Source organism: Amphiprion ocellaris, chromosome 9 (genome assembly GCF_022539595.1).
Source record: "Amphiprion ocellaris isolate individual 3 ecotype Okinawa chromosome 9, ASM2253959v1, whole genome shotgun sequence".
Classification (NCBI taxonomy): Eukaryota; Metazoa; Chordata; class Actinopteri; family Pomacentridae; genus Amphiprion; species Amphiprion ocellaris.
In genome coordinates, this window is record NC_072774.1 from 28,360,161 (window position 1) to 28,378,890 (window position 18,730).

At 43.9% G+C, this 18,730-nt stretch overlaps 2 protein-coding genes across 2 annotated transcripts in view; one reads left to right on the forward strand and one right to left on the reverse strand.

Annotated features, from left to right (window-relative positions):
• Nucleotides 1-2,177: 2,177 nt before the first annotated feature.
• On the reverse strand, nt 2,178-6,246 carry LOC111576213 (prostaglandin reductase 3). The gene is made up of 2 exons (XM_023281785.3): nt 5,614-6,246; nt 2,178-3,302 (listed from the first exon to the last, which is right to left on the reverse strand). The coding sequence occupies exons 1-2, from the start codon at nt 5,907-5,909 to the stop codon at nt 2,372-2,374; spliced, it is 1,227 nt and encodes a 408-aa protein (XP_023137553.1). The 5' UTR covers nt 5,910-6,246; the 3' UTR covers nt 2,178-2,371.
• Nucleotides 6,247-6,383: 137 nt separating this feature from the next.
• Nucleotides 6,384-18,730, forward strand: part of LOC111576212 (teashirt homolog 1-like) — a 34,376-nt gene continuing 22,029 nt past the window's right edge. Inside the window, exons 1-2 of the mRNA XM_035953549.2 lie at nt 6,384-7,281; nt 7,484-8,053. Of these exons, the coding sequence (XP_035809442.1) occupies nt 8,014-8,053 (40 nt within the window). The 5' untranslated portion in view covers nt 6,384-7,281; nt 7,484-8,013. The remainder of the gene's footprint in view (nt 7,282-7,483; nt 8,054-18,730) is intronic.

Sequence of the window (18,730 nt, forward strand, 5' to 3'; positions counted from 1 at the left end):
CCTGAGTGGAGAATTTTTCCCTCCAGTTGCACCGTCACACAAGTCTGCGAATGCTTCTCCAGAAGACCTTCTCCATCTTTAATGTCTTGTTTATGCTCCGCAGTTCCAGGTTGCTTCAATGCGATGCCAGTTAGCAGTCTAGGACGGCCACACAATCCAATTAAATAAAGAGTGTTGTCTCTCCAGGTTCCTGTGTTCTCTAATTGGGGCTGTGACTGCTCACTAATCAGCGGAGGTACAGGTAGGCCCTGGAGGACGCCGAGACAAGGCCTCTCCTGTTAATTGAAGAGATGCTAAACCTGGCCTCCTCCTCGCGGTCCAACGTGGATGCACACAGAACTCGAGCACGCCGAATTCATCTAAACATCCGTGCGCACCAACGCCTTTCACGCCTTTTGTGCAGCTGGCATGTAAGAGCTTGCTTTTGCTTTGTGACACCTGAGCAAACAGAGGTGCTACGGGGTGACGGCAATAATTTAAAGACTGCTGTGCTCTGTTGGTCAATGCATTGCTTTAATTGCAGACTTAAAACAAAGTCGCTTTGAATTAGTCATCTTTTGCTGCGATTGAATTTGAAATCTCATGGGTCAAAAATGCTTTTTGGCATGAGAGCCTCCAGATCATGGATGTGAACAGAACAAGTGACTGCAAAACTTTGGACTTTTAAATCAATATTTTGTTTTTTTAATCTAAATGAAAGGAAAATGAAATGCTGGGAATGTAATAAGCAGCTTGAACCTTTTGTTTTTCACTATTAAATTAAAAAAAAAAAAAAAATCAATGTAAAACCATACACATATTTTGGAATAATCAACTAATAATCATTTAAAAAAACAACTACATGGATAATTAAAGATAATTGTGTGTGCAAAACAATAAAGGCTTGATTTTTTTTTTCTACATGACCACCGTCTCTGTGGACAGTGACTCTGACTGGTGTTCTGGCTTCCTCCACTATGGATTCAAAATGGCCTTGGCCTGGTGTGTTTCTGATTTCCTGCACCGTCTGGTGAAGGTAGCAGCTTTGCATGCTGGGGTCACACCTGTAACGTATTTCACACTGGGTTATATTTTGAGGAGCCACCTGGATGAGGAAATAACATGTTCACAGTGCATGAAGACTACAGCCCTCCCTGCCAGGTAGGAACAGGTGTTTGTTTTAGATGACATACAGTACGCCGATACAACACGGACTGCTTCTACATATTTCTGGTCTGTCTGTCTATGCTGCTTCGATTCAAAATCCTGGAAGAGTTTGAAAACCGTTTGTCCAGCGAGGCTTTTAAAGTTACACTAAACGCTTATCTCCTGCGTCTTCTCTTTTGTGCACTTTTTGGGGTTGTACACAGAAATTAGTACCATGTAACTAAACTTCACGTGGCCTGTTGTGAGTCTTTGTTTTTCGTTTCAGAACACTAAATTAAATACAAAAAATGGAAATGAAAAAAAGTGTCAAAGGGCATTCCACAAAGCATTCACTAGGAGTGATTTCTTTACTCACGGTGGGGGAAAATAATGACATTTTCTAGTCCAACTCCTGGTTAGCTGGACTAATTTTTTTTTTTATTATGTGCAGCTTTGGGGCATGTGAATGAAAAGACTGATTGTGTGAATGCCGTTTCTGTCAGCCACAAACAGGCAATGAAATGCCAAGCACACCTGGAGCAGCACTCACTTTTTGACGAACACATACCAATGTAAGCCCCTATTAGAAAAACAATGAAGTCTATCATAAAACATTTATGGTAGATAAAGTGCCTGAGAGTGCCAAAAGCAAGCACATAACGGCAGCAGGTCTAAAATAATTGTAAAGGTGGACAGAAGGTGGATGCACCAGATTAGGAGATGCCATAAAAATAGTTCTATAGATGAAATATAGAAGCTTCTGTTTCGGAGTCTTAATCTGTGCAATACCACTATTAATACAAAGTTATTAGATCACTTTAAATATTCTACATAAAATGTATTGTTCCAAACTTACAATGACTTCATGCTAACATATATAAAAATCACTTTTTATTGCAGTTTCCAAAGTATGACAGCAGAAAATAAAGTTTGCGAGTATGTTTATTAAAGCTTTATATATATATATATACATATATATATATATATATATATATATATATATATATATATATATATATATATACATATATATATATATATATATATATATATATATATATATATATATATATATATATATATATATATATATCTGTAGCATTTCTTCAGTTACTAGGCTGTATCAATCATTTTATAAAAATAAAGAACCTCACCTCTATTAGAAAATGTTCAGTGAAGCCTTCTGATTTAAACTTATCACGTAAATTCAAGTATGATTTCTTTAGTGCATCAACAGTTATCTACATCACAGCTTACTATTGCTAACAGCCGGCGGTGCCACCTCCACCACCACTTTGCCCAGGTTCCTCCCAGCATACATGTAGTCCACGGCACGGAAAACTGACTCCAAGCCTATGAACCTCCCCTCCTGTGCCAGATCCCCACAGTCCACCTCACACACTAACTTCCCTTTGGCAAACATCTGCATCATGCTACTCAGAGCCTCCCTGTAGTCACTCATGAAGTGGGGCAGGAAGAAACCCCGAATGCTGGCTGACTTCTGGAGCAGCTTGACCGGGAGCGTCCCTCCTCTGAAAGGTGGGATCCCTGACGCACTCTGGTAGCCGGAGATGAAGCCGATGACTATCAGACGGCCCTTGTTAGCCAAACTATTCACCGCGACCTCTAAGACGCTGCCTCCAACCGACTCATAGACCACGTCGATACCTTGTGGATACTCTTTCCTCAGTGTCTTGGCCAGGTCTTCTGCTGTGTAGTTGATTGGCCGGTCGCAACCGATGGATTTAAGGAAGCCGGCTTTCTCGTTGGATGAACAGGTGCCAATTACGTGGCACCCGGCCTGCTTGGCAAACTGCACGGCAAACTGCCCCGTTCCTCCTGCAGCCGCCGTGACCAGGACGGTCTCACCTTTTGCCAGGTCGCCCAGACGTTTCATGGCGATGTAGGCCGTGGCACCGCTGACCAGCAGGGTGAGGAACTCTGGCTTCACCGCGGGGACGGGGACAGTTTCCTTGGCTGGCACCACCGTGTACTCAGCAAATGCACCGCTGCCGAAGTAGGCCACGGTGTCCCCGACGGTGTAGCGGGAGCTGGCGCTGAGGCCGAGGCCGACAACCTCCCCAACACCCTCGAAACCAGCGTCGAAGGGAGGCTTCACGGAGGGGTCATAACGGCCTGATGAGTAATTGATATCAGAGGCGTTGATTCCCACAAAACTGAAACACAAACAGAGGGGGAAAAAGATGATTAAATGGTGAGAAAAGCAAAACGCACACATTACTTCAGTAAACAATGGCTTTTATGTGGTCATTAGCACAAGTGCATATTTCTTGAAATCCTGCATGAAGGTCAAGGCTTCGTCTTCCTCCTCTAGACACATGTGCACACGGCACAAACACTCCGGTTTGTTTTGGCAATGATTCCCTTTTTCTCTTGAAAAGAACAGTCCTGCACTGACAGGGAAATGCTTGTATCACAAAACACATTGCATGATGTCATGATTCATTGTCTTCAGAGACACCCACAACAAAACTCCGCTTTTTTTAAAATCTTAGATAGTTGCCTCTTGCCTCAACACGAAGACGGCTGTTTTCATCTTACTTTTGTAACATGTGGGAAACAAATATGTGAGAAAGGAATGTATAAATAAATCATTTACTGTCTTTTAGAGCGGCACGCATGCTGTGCCTCATTACTATTACTGTGCATGTCAAACGTGTACTTTGAGCTGCTAGATAATGCTGCTGTGGTTTATAGATGAGTAACAGTGATACAGCAAACCACCTTGATTTGAGTTCTTTATATCCTCACAGAGACATACGATGTTATTATCAAAGGGTACAACTATTTGGAAGTCAGGAACTAAAAACATGGAGCCATTCGAGTTTGAATAAACCAAAATAAGCAGATATTTGTGACAATACAGTCACAATGATTAAACCATAACCTTTGAAAAACTTGTGAAACTGATCACATATTATTTGCAGAGACGATGTTGGGCAAAATGATAATATTTACAAACAACATTAGTAGAAGAAGCAGATAATATGAAAACGCTGATATGTGATATGGTGTAAATTCAAATGCTACACGTAGAAAAACGCGAAAGGTTTTGGGGCCTCTAACAAATCTATGCAAATTATTTCTTTTGAGGTGCATTTTACACTAAAATAATACACAAATATACAAAAGAGAATATATACTTTTTTTGCCAAACTCATTCAATCCAGTTGGAAAGAAAAAAACTATCATAAAAAGGCACATCATACAATCTGATGCCACCTCTGTCTTTCAAGTGCATGTCATGTATTACATTTATCTGCACACTTGGATCAAATGTGATGCTGAGGAGCACCCAGGAGTCTTGCCACTAAAGGATTTTTTATATATCTATAAATACAAACAACATAAGATCTACTGCAGTCAAAATCAAAAATAATAATTAAAAAAATAATTAATTAATTTAATTTCACTGCATACGTGCCCCTTAGCATTTAAACTTCTACATCTTATATTCTGTTACACCTGCAAGATTAGACAAAAGGTTCTTTGGCTGCAAATGACTTCCACAAACAGAATATATTCATTTCCCCTGTTAGTTCAAATATATTCCTCATGTCTCCTGACCGCCACTGATACAGACAACCAACCGGTCAAAGGTCTTAGTTCACAAGCAGCTGATCACTGCCTTACAAGCCCATAAGATCCCAGTGCAGTATTTTCTACACTCCCTCTAATGGCAATTTATTGGCAGTAAACACACCAATAAAACCCTGAGGTGTATGTGAGCATTTAATATTTAAAAGCACGTCATCAGGCAAACCTTAAATCAAAAAGTGGGGTTGAGATACCACCTCCAAATACAAATCCACCTATTTAACAAAAAACAGAATTTACGCATGAATTCTCCTGTTTGGATCAGAAAATGTTGGGTTTAACGCCACGTTTCTATTCATCAGGCTGCAGGAGGTGTGTAGATGTGACTTCTGAATACACTGCTGGCTGCTTCTGCTGCTGCTGCTGCTGCTGCTGCTGCTGCTGTGAATGATGCTGCAATTCCAGCGCCATGTAACACCGCATCTCTTTCTCCATCATCTCCATCTCTGGATGCCAGTCTGAGCCCCCCTATGACTTTCTGTTTGCAGGTTGGTGACGTAGAGAGACAGGAGGACAGAGAGAGAGAGAGAGGGAGAGAGGGAGGGAGGGAGGGAGGGAGGGAGGGAGAGAAAGAGGGAGAGAGAGAGAGATGCCGAGATGGATTGATAGACAAATGCAGAGAGGGCGGAACTTGGAATTACAGTACAGCGCTTATTCCTCACGTATTTTGCCATCTTGTGATGATGATGATGATGATCGCAGGTGCTGGACAAGGGTAAACCGAGGTAAGCTCACAACCTTTTTACAACTTCTCAACAATATAGTGATAGATCGACGCCCAATAATAACCCACGGATGTTCTCACAACACGCTTCGGGTCACACCATTCCGAAAACATTTGTGTTTCCAACAAAAACAACAACAACTTACCGATTTCTGACGAGCAAGTCCGCGTCTCCGGGTGTCGGAACGGCCACGGTTTGCGCGGAAACGGCCTCTCGGAAATTGGGACTGAGCTTGGTTACGACCAGCTTTTTCATGCTGCTCGGTATGGAGGAGCCTTTAAAATCCATGAAGTGCGCCGAGTAGGACAGATCTATGATGGAGCGCCTCGCAGCCGCATGAACTCCTGAAAGTGCGTCGGTGCCTCTGCGCCCCCCGCCGATTTCCGAGATCGTTCTTCTGCCTGTTCTCCCCAGCAGCGGCAGCAGCAACCTACTGGACATGGCTCCGAAATGTGACAAAGTTCACGGGCAACTTGACGTGTGTTTATGGCAGTAATAAGCCCGACTGCCATTAGCCTGCGCTGTGGGCTCTTCTCCCCTCTGCTCAGGCACAGCTCAGCGTGCAGGCCGGGGCCGGGCGCAGCGCAGCCGGACGCTTTAAAACCAATATTTACAAACACGACGATTTGTATGCAAACAAAAAAAAAAAACAAAAAACAACAAGCGCGGAACCGAGTTTTTTTGTTTTTTTTAAAGCGCGAAAACGTTTCGCTGGTGCAGCCTCGTAAAAAGAAGCACAGCAGCGCCTCAGACTTGTCGTCGGAGTCCCTCCCCTTCCCGGACACAACACTCACTTCCTAGTAAGGTGAAACAAATCAATCCTCATCTCACAACATATCCTCCGCCGTTTTACTCCCACGAAAACAACACCGACGCGCCGGATCTTTCCCAACATCTACAAATACAATTTGCAAGGCTGCCAATGCGCAAATTCGTCTTTTTGAAAAAAAAAATAGATATTTGTTTAGGGTTGCGCTGCTGCAGAGACGTGTTTGTTCGCACATGTACACCTGTAACCAAAAGTCTGCGATTTGTGAAAGTGTGCTCATTCCATTTTGTTCATGTGTTCTCATCTAACTGTCATTTTCTGCAAAATTACGCACCGCTGGACCATGTTGGACTGTTGTCCCACCCTCAGTGGGACTCAGGACTCTAACTCGTGCCATGTCACTGCTATTGGAAGCTAAATCTGAAACCAAAGTAACAACCTTAAAGCTTAACTTGGCTTGTGTTTGTTGTAGTTTGCCACACATGTGCATGTAAGTTTGCTTTTAGTTGATCTCCCGGTAAGTTCCGAGAGGATTCTGTCCTTTTGTAGGAGGTTTGGGATTTTTTAAAGCAAAAGGGAGAAGGAGAGAGAGAGAGAAAGAGAGGGGGGAAAACAAGACAATTAAAAAGATTGACAGGTAGGCTCCTCTGTCAGGGGTGACGCTTGTGGAGAGGGGAGGAGTAAAAATGTAGCAGGAAAAGCCACTCGATGCGTCTGTCTATCAGTTGAGACTGTCTGAAACAGCTTCTGGATCCACCGCGTTTCCATTTTTTCTTTTTTGAGAGACCTCGGATCAGTCCCTGGAGTTTGCCCCCCTCTATTTTTTGTGCCTTTTTTTCAAGAAAAAGAGACAAATATTTAGTCCATGTCGATCTGATCTGTTGTTTGGCGAAGCTTGGATGCGCCTGCGTCTTGTTTGTTTCCCCTCTCTCTCAAGTGAGCTCTCCACCGCATCAGCCACCCCTCTTTCCCCAAAAAAACCCGACTCTGTCCAAAAGATGCAATGAGATGAGCCGTGGAAATCATTCTCGCGACTCTTAAAACGTAAGTAAGAGAGAAAGCCTGCTCGTCCCGTTTATTTTTTTTTCAATGGGAGAGAAAGAGGGCAGGAGGGGAGGGAGGAAAAAGTCTCCGCCGGACTGGTGAGGCTGGATCCGGGCTGAGGTGGCGTGGTGGTGACGGGATTGACATTAACCCATCTAATGCCTGTCTATGTGCTCTCTCCTGTCCCCCTTCTCTGTTTCAGGTCTCTGGCAAAAGAAGAGAAGGAAACGCAAGGATACATTACTTATCAGAGGTGTGTGGTGCGCTCACACGGGACTTATTTGTTTGGTTACCGCCAGAAATTATTTGTTTTTTTAGTTTTGGCGTGCGTAAAAGGCGCAACAAACTATCTTCCCCCTCCAAACAGCATTGGAGATTAGGGGGGATTTTTTTTTCCAGAGGGAGCGAACTGAAAACTTGGGTTTTGAGGTGCTGGTTTAGCCGCTTCTTCTTTTTTTTTTGCCACGAGAGAGATGAAGGAAGATGATTTTTAATGGACATGGAGGTGTCTGGAGCCGGCCGAGCCTCTTCGTAATTTCCGAGCCTGTTCTCATTGAAGCCGATCCAGCTAGTAAACCCAAAAAAGAGCATCCAGTTTGAAAAGAAGCCTGACATTTTTCAGCTCCGAGATCCCACCACCCTCCCCCGAAAACGGGATGATTTTTCCAAACTGATAGACCTGATTTGCCTGTAATTCCTGCATGAGAAGCACCGTGGAACGTGACGGTCACTATGCCGAGGAGAAAGCAGCAAGAGCCGCGGCGATCAGCAGGTATAACCCGCCCCTCCATTCCTACCATTCCCCATCCCAGTAGCCAAATTGTTTTTAATTTTCCAAGTGCCAAATGAAAATATCTCCTTCCACATCACAATCCTCACTTGTGCTGCGATTTATTTTTAACAACTCTGCTTAATTTATTTTGTAGTGTTATTAACACAGCGCGCAAACTCACCTCTGACATTCAGTTGTGTTTTTAAATGTATCTAATTGCACAAATGACGCACGAATCTGCGCAATGCTACTTTGAGTTTTTTTAAAAAAAAAATCCTCCTTTGCCAGGAAAGTTCTATTAAGAATGGTGAGATAAACTAAATGGCATGTTATGGGGGATAAAAGGGAGTTTTTGAGGTTCAAGAGTGAGTAATGATGAATAATTGACTGGGAAAGAAGGGGGGAGAAAACTGGTGAGAGCCGGTTTTTTCCTTTCTTTCTATTTTATTAGAGGATTGCCATCCTTGATTTGATGCGTGATTGATCGCCTGTCTTGTGGCAGTCTTTGATCTATTCATCCCTGATAAACATCAATAAATCCCTCCGTGAAGACAAGCATGCTTCTGGTAGGTTTATCCACTCAAACACACAACCCTCCAGTTGTTTCAACCAGGAGCTGGAAACCAAAAAGAAGAAAAAAGTTGTGAATTAAGATGGAAATTCACCTCATTTATTTTGATGTGCATGTACTAACAGCAGATGAAAGGGACAGCGTGTATGTTGAATCGATGGCAGGAAAAAATCAACCCAAACACTCCTTTGTTTAAATCGTGTTTGAATCTCTGAGTTTTCCTTTTTTATTTTGTTCTTAGAGAAATGCTGAAGTTTTTTTTTTTTGCTTGTTTCCATCCACATTTATCCCACATTCTCTGTAGGAATCAGTCCAGTATTGAAATCAATATGCACTGCTAGAGGGGAGCATGATATTTGCAATGTGACCAACTGATAAAACCAGGTGTTGGCAGAGGACCGACAAGGTTGACTTCTAGTGGTTTGGATTTGGACTCCCCCTTTTTCCTCTGGTCTCCCTGCAGCCTTTAAACAAATGTAAATGAGTGACAGGGGTTTCTACCTCTGTGCTAATGAGGCCGAGCCTTTGAAGTTAGGCATTAACAACTGGAGTGAACAAAAGACAGTTACAGAATTTTAAAGAGATTTTGAAATATGAGGTGCAAAGCGGGTCGAACAGGAGGTTCCAGCCGACGAAGACTTTGAACTCAGCAGGTTTTTTATCATTTTAAGCAGGGAGCTGGTGGTGATGGTGGTGATGAGGAGGAGGATAAGTGTAGGATGGAGAACATTCAACCAGTGCTCGCTGTTAACTTCTCTCTTTCTCCTTTCTAGCAAAGCAGTGTGCACATGATTTCTGGCCCACACTCTGACGCGAGGATTCAGATTTAGATATCGAGCCTCACTGTACTTTTCTGAGTGTGTGTGTGTGTGTGTGTGTGTGTGTGTGTGTGTGTGTTAGAGAGAGAAAGAGTTTGCCGCTGTTGTTTTGGCAAAATATCCCTCTGGAAAAAGTCGGCCACGATGGGAGCCCAGTGACTCCCGTTAGGTTTCTGCATGTAGATGGAGGCATGAAAAACATGACATCGCTGTGACCCCTCCCTTCCCCTCCCTCCCCTCCCTCCCCGCAGACACACACACACACACACACACACACACACACACACACGAAGCATTGATCCATTACACCGTCCACTGAGTGCCATGCACATCATGAGTTGTAATGGTCAATCGCAGCTTGGCAAACGACATGTTTTCCATTCTTCCATGAACACGACGGTCGGTCAGAGATAACGCCCTCCACTCCACGCTGCCACCAGCAAATAACCAACACATAATCACACACATTTACACACACACTTACACACACACACACACACTAGGCTAGCCTGATGCTCTACTGGGAGCTGCTACTGACCTGTGGCTTCCTCCCTGTGCTGCTGCTCACAGAGGAAATTGCTCATAGTGGGACTGAGCATGAAAATCACACCTTAGATAATTAAAATACCCGACATGTCTGGACAGGATTCTTTTTATTTCTCACCTTGCACCTCTTTTTTTTGAGAATGTTATTTGCTGTATTGTGTTTTATTTTAGGGGTTGAAGGCCAAAACCTTGCACAAAATGAAGTTGCAACGCCAGGAATAGCAACAATTCTAATTGTGAATCAGTTGTGCAAATTTTCCAGTTAAATTTCTTACAATGTAAACTCCTCAGGCAGAGAACAGAATTTTTGTATTGTTCATCTCCTGCTTTAAAAATTCATTTACACATTTATTTATTTTCTTTGAAATATTGCAGTTCCCAAGACAAATTTGCTTTTGGAACGCCAATTATTTTTTCAAATCAAATATTGAACATCGAGTATTATTTTCAAGTGTGTGTGTGTGTGTCTGTGGTGTTCAGATGACACATAAAACGAGAACTAATTTTCAGCAGATGAAACAAATGTAGCATTCATTACATAATTATCTTTTTAATAATTCTCATCAGGAAAATTCACGTATAGGCATCCAACAGGAAAGCCAAGCTGGAAAGAAAGTTTGTGCATCAGCAAGTTTGTGAATGTTTCTACATTATGTATTTGCTCACAGATGCTCCTGTGAGACGTACGGTCTTACTTCATCACTAGATGACTTGATTTAAAGTTGATGAGGACAGGAGAGAACGAAGGAACAAGTAAAAGGAAAAAAAAACAGACAGAAAGGAGTGGTGCTGCCTTTTATCCGTGGTAGACAAGGGTAGACTTACAGGAGGAAGAGGAGCAGATAAGATAGTCACGCTTATTTCTACGGAGTGAGATGGTTAATTATAAGAAAGGCGGTGTGTGAGTGTGTGTGTGTGTGTGTGTGTGTGTGTGTGTGTGTGCGCGTGGGGAAGCGGTGGTGGTGGGGGTAAGGTTGCTTCCCGTTGGCTTCATTAGAAAGAGCCCTAATTATCTGTGGAGCTGATGGATTTGTGACAGGCCCTAACGATTAATGCTGACAAATTCAGTAAGGTGTCAAGTCCGCAGCTGCCTTGATGTAATCAAGTTGATATTATACAGTCCCCATAGCCCCTAGTGCAGCACCAACTCAATTTGCCTGTGCAGGTGACAAATGGACTTTGCTACCTGACTAATCACGTCAGGAGACAATGCCAGTTAATGACCTCGGTAAGCCCCCACCCCCACCACTCTTATAACCTTGTAATAAGCAATCCAGACCAGCCACAGCACGTCGCAACCTCTTCCCTCTGTTCTCTGTTAATTTTCTGCCCGTCTCCCCGTTTTTCGTTTGAATCCTTACAGCAGATCGTTTGAGTGTTGAAACAGCAGCGCGTGTTCGAGAAGTTTCCTCTTGATTTTCGGCTGGAATGTTAGGGGTGGAAATTTTTCAACTGTTGCAAGAGATTTATTTATTTTTGTATTAATGACACAGCTCAGGCCTGCTCTAACCGCTTGATATATCAGCACTCCAAAGTAATCCCAGGGACCATTTTTAAAATCGAGACACTCTGCTGAAGTTTTTACACTTTTGCGTGTGTTGCAGCCCCTGCTAGTAAATCACCACCACATCATAACACGGTCTCTACGTACTTTGGCTCAGTGTCCTCCCAGCTCCAGTGCTGCAGCCGCCTCGCTGAAGGCCTCCAGTTTATTCCGAGCTGGAGAATCACAGTGCCCAGGGATTAATGATTTTGCATGCCCGGGGTAGCTAAGATTACACAGCGACCTTTGTGCTCTTACTTGACGATGCTGTTATGTGATATTCTCCTCCTCGAAATAATCAGCATGCTGAGATTTATGTGCCCCCCCACCCTTCTGTCTGCACCAGCGTCCTGAGGAATACAGCAGTGCATAGGCTGTAGGTGTGTGTGTGTTTTTTTTACTTTTAATGTTGCCGGATTTGAATAACACCCTCCTTCCTGAGAATTAGAACCGTCTTGTTTTGATGAAAAGTTGAATTTCAGCAAAGGAACTAGTGTGTTTGGCCTGGAAGTTGGAGCCGCTTATAACTTCCGATGGCTTAAAGGCTCCACAGCTTCTGAGAAATGTGAAGTTTATGTTAGAATTTGATGGGGAAAAATAGTGTGTGTATGTTTGTCTGAGTGTGTATCGAGAAAGAAGGGGAGAGAGAGACAAGACGAGGATAGCATGTGTGTGTGTTTGCTTGCAGCTTTGCACTGACCAGTGTTAGTTTTCCTGGAATGAATAACTCGAACGAGTGTAACGGTAACCTCGCCATGTTAGTCATCCTCTTTAGCATGGCCTGCCTTCAGATCCCCTCTCTGTTCCCCACACAGGAGCAGGAAAACAACCTCCAACAGCAGCGCCACATGTTTCTCACTTCTGACTGTCATATCTTTGCACTATTCCCAATCAAAAGCAGCGATATCAGACAGAGCAGGAGCACATATTGATCCACCGCAGCCTGTTTTATTTTCCACCCTTCACTTGTACTGTATGTTTCCTGGGTGTTCCCTTTAGCTCGTGTGTGTGCGCGTGTGTGTTTAGTGGTCGGACTCAGCTAGAGGTTACGCTAATTGGAGTGGCGGTGTCGTTAGCAGGTGGCATCGATCGACCTTGTCGATAGCCACTTTTGCTCCTGCGCCACCCTCCGAAACTAATAGTTAAATTTACATCTGGGATTTGGGCCAGTCAGAGGTCAAACATGCTCAGCTCGCTCTTCTAATGCCTCGAGTCACCACAAGTGCCCCTGGTGTTTGTGTGTGTGTGTGTGTCTGTGTGTGGTGTTAGTTTCTTGAATGCATTGGTTATGTTTACTGTTCTTGTAATTCTTTTTCACAAGGAGTTTGTACACAAACATTTAACATTAGCTGCTTCGATATCAACAGGTTTTTAAAAAATATATTATAATCAAATAGAAGATACTTGCATAGCTACAGCAGCATATGCTAAGCTTTTACTGTTGACATAGACAAGAACATATTTCACACCATAGCACTAATGCCCGTCCTTGTCTTTTTCTCTTTCTGATACTTTTCGGGGCATTCTCAACAAAAGCTGCCCTCGGGGCACGCAGCTACCATCCCTAGCAGTGTGTTGCCCTCGCTGCACTTTAAACACACACACACACACACACACATACACACCGTCAACCATAAACACAGACAGACAGACACACACCTACACCTAATGCTTAAGTGCAGCCAGCATGTCTCTGTGGGAGGTCATAATGGAGGTGGCTTAGTATGATGGGAAATCATATCATTAAAGCAGCCAGATGTGCTTTGTTGCCTGCCTTGCAGCACATAAAAACAGCAGCAAGTCATGGGATCCAAAAAAGAGAAGAAAAAAAATCCAAGTCTGAGAAAATCAAGTCTGAAACAGATAGAAAGCAGCCCTCTGGGACTGGGCTGACAAGCAGTCTTACTCCTGACTGCCATAGAAAAACAATTTCCCCCCCAAATAAAGAGTTTTTGTTCTCATTTTTCAATGTTGCAGCAGTATAACAGTCCCTTTTTTAAACTTTTGTAAAATACAGATAGGACTCACAGCTTTGATAAAGAGCTGTCGCTGTTATCAACTCACTGTTAAATGTACCTAATTACTATGTAATATTTATGTTGTGCTGAGTAATTACATTTTGTTAAGGGGTTCACAGTAGGGGTGTAAGGCTTAAGAGCTCATTAATGAAAAACTGTTGATATGTTGTGTTTTCTGTTTTTTTCCCCTTCTCTGGCACATAATTTGAGACATGAGGAAGATAAGAGGGGAAGCATTCAAGAGAAGTAGTCATGCAACATTTAGGGCGCAAAAATTGACATCTCAAATTTTCTTAAGTAAAGTATTACATTTGCCGAGGGTAAATTTGCTCTCTTGATCAGTGCCGTGCCTCCTCGAGAGGCTATGGGAAAGTCTGCTAGAGCCAAATTTAACATGTTACTACTATCAATAAAAGATGAGCAATTACAGAATATTTTGTCTAATAAGTATTTGAATTCCTCGGCGCAGGAAAAAAAAAAACATGTAGCTTACCCACTCATTACATCAGTTAGCAGGGGGAGTGAGAGGCAGCTCTTTGATGCCAACAAACAAACAAGACAAACGAGATGGGCCCACTACAGAAGAGCCAAAGCCCTATCCAGGGACACCCAACCCCTGCACACTCCTCCCTTCCCTCCATCCCTTCCTCCTCTATGTCTCTCTACCGTTCTCTCTCTCGCTCTCCATCTCTTTTGCGTACTTCTCATCTCTCGTCTCGTTTTTTGCGGCATTCCCTCTCCCTTTATTTCTTGCTCTTTTCCCTTCTCCAGCATGTTTCTCATCTCACATCTCCTTCTCTCTTCTGGATAAATACTCACTTTTTTGCAACTCAAAAAGCAAAGAAAATAGAGAGAGGTGGAGGAAAGTAGGAATAAAAAATGGGTGTGAAAATTTATTTTAAAACTTCTGTTTTTTTCCCCTTTTGCTCGTACCTCATCAGACAAAGTTAGGTGGAGATTGCTTGGAGGAATGAAAAGCTGAAAAGAAACAAACGAGGGAGGAGGGAATGAAAGAGTTTAACTGCACATTCTTGATTTCTTTCTTTTTTCTTTTTTTGAGGCTGTTTTTCACTAAATACTGAATCATCTCAACATGGTTTGAATGCAGTGTAACAAAATAGGCCTGTTTTCTTCCCTCCAGTAATTGAACAGAGATGGGAGATGCTTGAGGATGGCAGTGGGCACCAATGTTTAGCCCAACGGAAGCATCAAAAGAAAAGGTGGTGTTTGTGGGTGGGGGTCCAGGGGATGAGGGGGGGCGGTGGGATGAAATCTGTCTGTGTGGGGAGGGGGGCAGCTTTTAGGGTGGGCATTAAAGCTGACAGATGAACGGGACGATGGACAAATTCTCCCGCAACAGCTGTGACTGCCACCATTATCCTGACAGGTGTCAATTAAGAATTACTGCCTGGCCGGCCGAAAAGCCCCTCCCGTCTCACCCACACGTCCCTCCATCCCCTCCAACCTCACCCGCCCAACTCCCACCCCCTTGTCCAGCTGTCGGCGTGTGAGAGAAATAACACTTTACCCTTGTCAGTGTTGTCACAGGCCCTGCAGCCCTGGTTCTCTCTCCCCCCCACTTTAGAAAAGGCAGCCAGCGGCAGACTCTCGCTGATCAATAGCTCACCGTTTTAGTGATCGTGGCCATGTGTCTGTCGGTTAAAGGTCCGGTTATAGCCATGTAAACAGACCTGTTTGTAGCCCCTTTTGTGCTCAGGTAGCCAAACATTACCAGAAAGATGCAGTCACTTACAAACTGGCGTCTTGTATCACATTGTTATTACTTAAAATATAAAGCTCAGGTCGCTGTATGGTGGCACCTGCATTTCATCCCTTGGTGTGTGTGTTTGGGCGAATTTGCACAGAGCGTGTGTTGTGTTCACCTAGATGCTGGTTCTCTTGATCCGCTCTTACTCAGCCTGTTGGCTAACACAGGGCGGCTTTTATTCCACATTGTAAAGTGGGGAGTTGAGGTCAATGAGTGAGAAAATGAACAGTTGCCATTGCCCATCTTGGAGGCTCGCTTCCAGTAAACCCGCTGGCTGAGAAACACATTTTGGGGTCGACAGGCTTCTGGCTTTTGAGCGAACAAACCGGAAATTTAAGCGGCGTGTGTTCTCCGTTTGCCATATTTTCCCAATTTTTCAAGGGTTTAAATCAGTGCAGTGGCATGTAGTTCAATTTCCCTTTAATTGTTTAAGTGTAATAAGAAGCATTACGTGCATGAGGCCGGGATTCAGGCAGCCAAGTGGTGACGGTGTGAGCAATAAAGAGGAAAACAAAGGGAAATAAAGTTGAGCGCTGCATTTTCGGTTAAATACCGTTATTTCTAATCATGCATTGTGTAATTTACCATTAGATGCATAGATGTCTGGTGAATTTTAAGGTTATTATACGCTCCTGAACCACGCTGTTGACACTGTGTAGTTATTACTTGGCTTCTGTAATAAATGCAGTTTTCAGTGTCAGTGCAGAATAAACATGAGAAGCTTCAATCGGGTGAAGGAGGAAGCAAAAACAGCAACGCGAAAAAAGCAACATGAGAGTGAGTGCAGAAGGCTCCCCAGGAATACACAGATGGATTTGCATGTTCACTTGGGAGTTACAGTTTTGGATTTCCTCCCTAGAAATCATTTGCCACAGAAAATAACCGGGGAAGATAATATCAGTGTTATTTCGCTACTCCTGCTTTATTTGCATATCTCTTGTTTTAAATAAGGCAACCCCTCGCAGTGAAATTCGGTTTGTTTTCCTGAGCTTCATTCTGCATCACCTCTCTCTTTTCCCCATCATCGCAATCCCAGTATCTCTCTCACTCTCCTTCTTTCTCTCGCTCTCCTTTTTTGTATTTTATTCTTTCTTCGGGCCCAGCCGCCTCTCTTCTGTCTCACACTGGCACTAGACTGCTCTGAGCGATTATCAAACCTGAGAATATTTTCCATCCCCATGCAAATCACCCCACCATGCTCTCTTATCGTTCCTGCTTTGCCCCCCGACCGCCCCGATCCACCTCCCTCGCCCCTCCATCCCGAACGCTTGTGTGTAATCAAAGTAAACGGCAGCTAAAGCTAAAAGGGAAACGCTCTTTGTGGAGATGGATGGAGGGATTAAATATTAACCGGATGCGGCTGACTTAAGGCAAGTGTTTTACATAGCTGCTCCCGCCATGGATGCCGCACATTGATCCCCTTCGCCCTGGCGCCTTTTTACTTGTTTGGCTGCCTGCCGTTAATTTTTCACCATCATCTCACTGGCCGGGGCCTTTAGAAACAGAGAGGCCAATGAATGGTTCAGCCCCCACACCCCACCCACCCCCACAATGTGCTTTTAACAGGGGCAGGTGAGATGGATGATAGCAATTTGAAATTTTGTTTGTGCGTGTGATCATGGAGATTGTTTTCGGTATTACCATGGTGTAACAATTCCGGTGATTAATTGAGGCGAATGCTTGGAGGAACCGTGACGGTGGAGGGGTGCGAAACAGGAGGTTGCGAGTTCTCCACCTTCCCTCCCGCTCTTTGATTCGTGAATGTGGCGTTTTATCAGCTGACCTTGGAGTCCCAAACCGCTGCCTTCTTCTTCCGCACACACGCAACAACACACTCCTGAGATCCTCCTGCATCCGCACACTGGCCCTCTTGTCGTGTCACGTCCTTCATTTCCTCGCAGCTCTTTCTTCCTTCTCCCCCAGCTGTGATTAGAAGAGAAAAGTCAAAGCGCTCAACCCCAGAAGTTTGTGCAGAAAGGAGACTAAACAAAAACAAAATGGCCACAGTGCCTGCACTATTCGGACATCAGTGGTAGGAATGTTCTTGCAGGAGGCGGCGACAGCGGTGGAGCTGTGTGTTTTCAATGTGTTTGTTGTCTACATGTGTATTGCAATATCCTGTGGGTCACAGAGGCAGCTTGTTAACAGAGGGAGGGGCTAATAGCAGCATTGGTTCATCCCACCCTCCTTTTCTAACCACACACACTCGTGCACAAAGTTGTTGCATGCACTGGTGCCGTTGGCAGCATTGTGAAGGCCCCGTGGCGTTTCTAAATGTGTCGGTCGTGCAGCAAAGGTACCCCCTCACACACACACACCTCCCCACCCCAGCCAGAGTGCACATCTGATGGGGTTGAAGGCAGGTCGCGACCCCCAGGTGGCCACAGTCCGGACCGTGCAGGTTCTTGTTTGCTCTCCATTTTTTCCTCCTCTGGTTCAGCTTCTGTCTTCGGCAGCTGACTTTACATTCTATTTAAGTTCAAACAGATACGAGCCTTTTGCAGCGGATATTAATGTTTCGCTGCTGGAAGCTGAAGATAGCTGATATTTATAATGCTGCATGGTGTTAATTTGACAATTTCCATGCCACCAAAAATTCCAAATATTTAGTGTTTCAACCAGAATTACACGATATTAAAGCGCTCTAAGCCAATAAGCCAATAATAATAGCAATGATAATAATACTAACACTAAAAATGTTGTTGCCTAGTTGTGTAATCCAATCAGAACGCTGCATTAAATTAAATGCAGTTACCTTTCACATCGTTGTAGTGTTTAATTTCACAATAAACGTGATGATGAAATGTATACACCATACTTTAATACACGATAAATACCAGTTAATGTACTAATATGTCTGACCTGAATCGCTCTTTCTTCTCCTCCATCATCTCTTGGATCGTCACCAACTTTTTCTTCCATTTCATCCTGTTTTCTTCTCCCTGTCTTTCTGTGTCTCTTGCTCTTTTGCTCTCCTTTAGTCAAAGTAGCCCTGGTCCCCATAGCAACACATAGTGAACTCTTACTCATTAGTGTGTATTGCACTCTGCTGAATGGCCTGAATCCTGTGATTTCATACCAGCACAACCATCACTTCATGAAGATTTCGTACCTGACTGCATTGAGTAACCGCCAGGAAAGATACTTGAACATTTGCTTCATTCAAAATCAGAGCATTTCTCTTGTAGTAGCGGCTGAATTGTGCGTATGTGTGTGTAAGAGCACATGAAGATCGAGAGGCGACACTGGGAAACGTCCCTCCGTCACGCCTGACTCACGCTCGGCTGTTTTTTTTGGCCGTTAAATCTCCAGCGCGCTGATAACAGGTCAGCCGTTGAGAGAGAAACGGGAGGGAGGAGGGGTGTAAAGGAAGAGAGAGAGGGAGAGAGAGGAAGAGGAAGAACCAGGATATG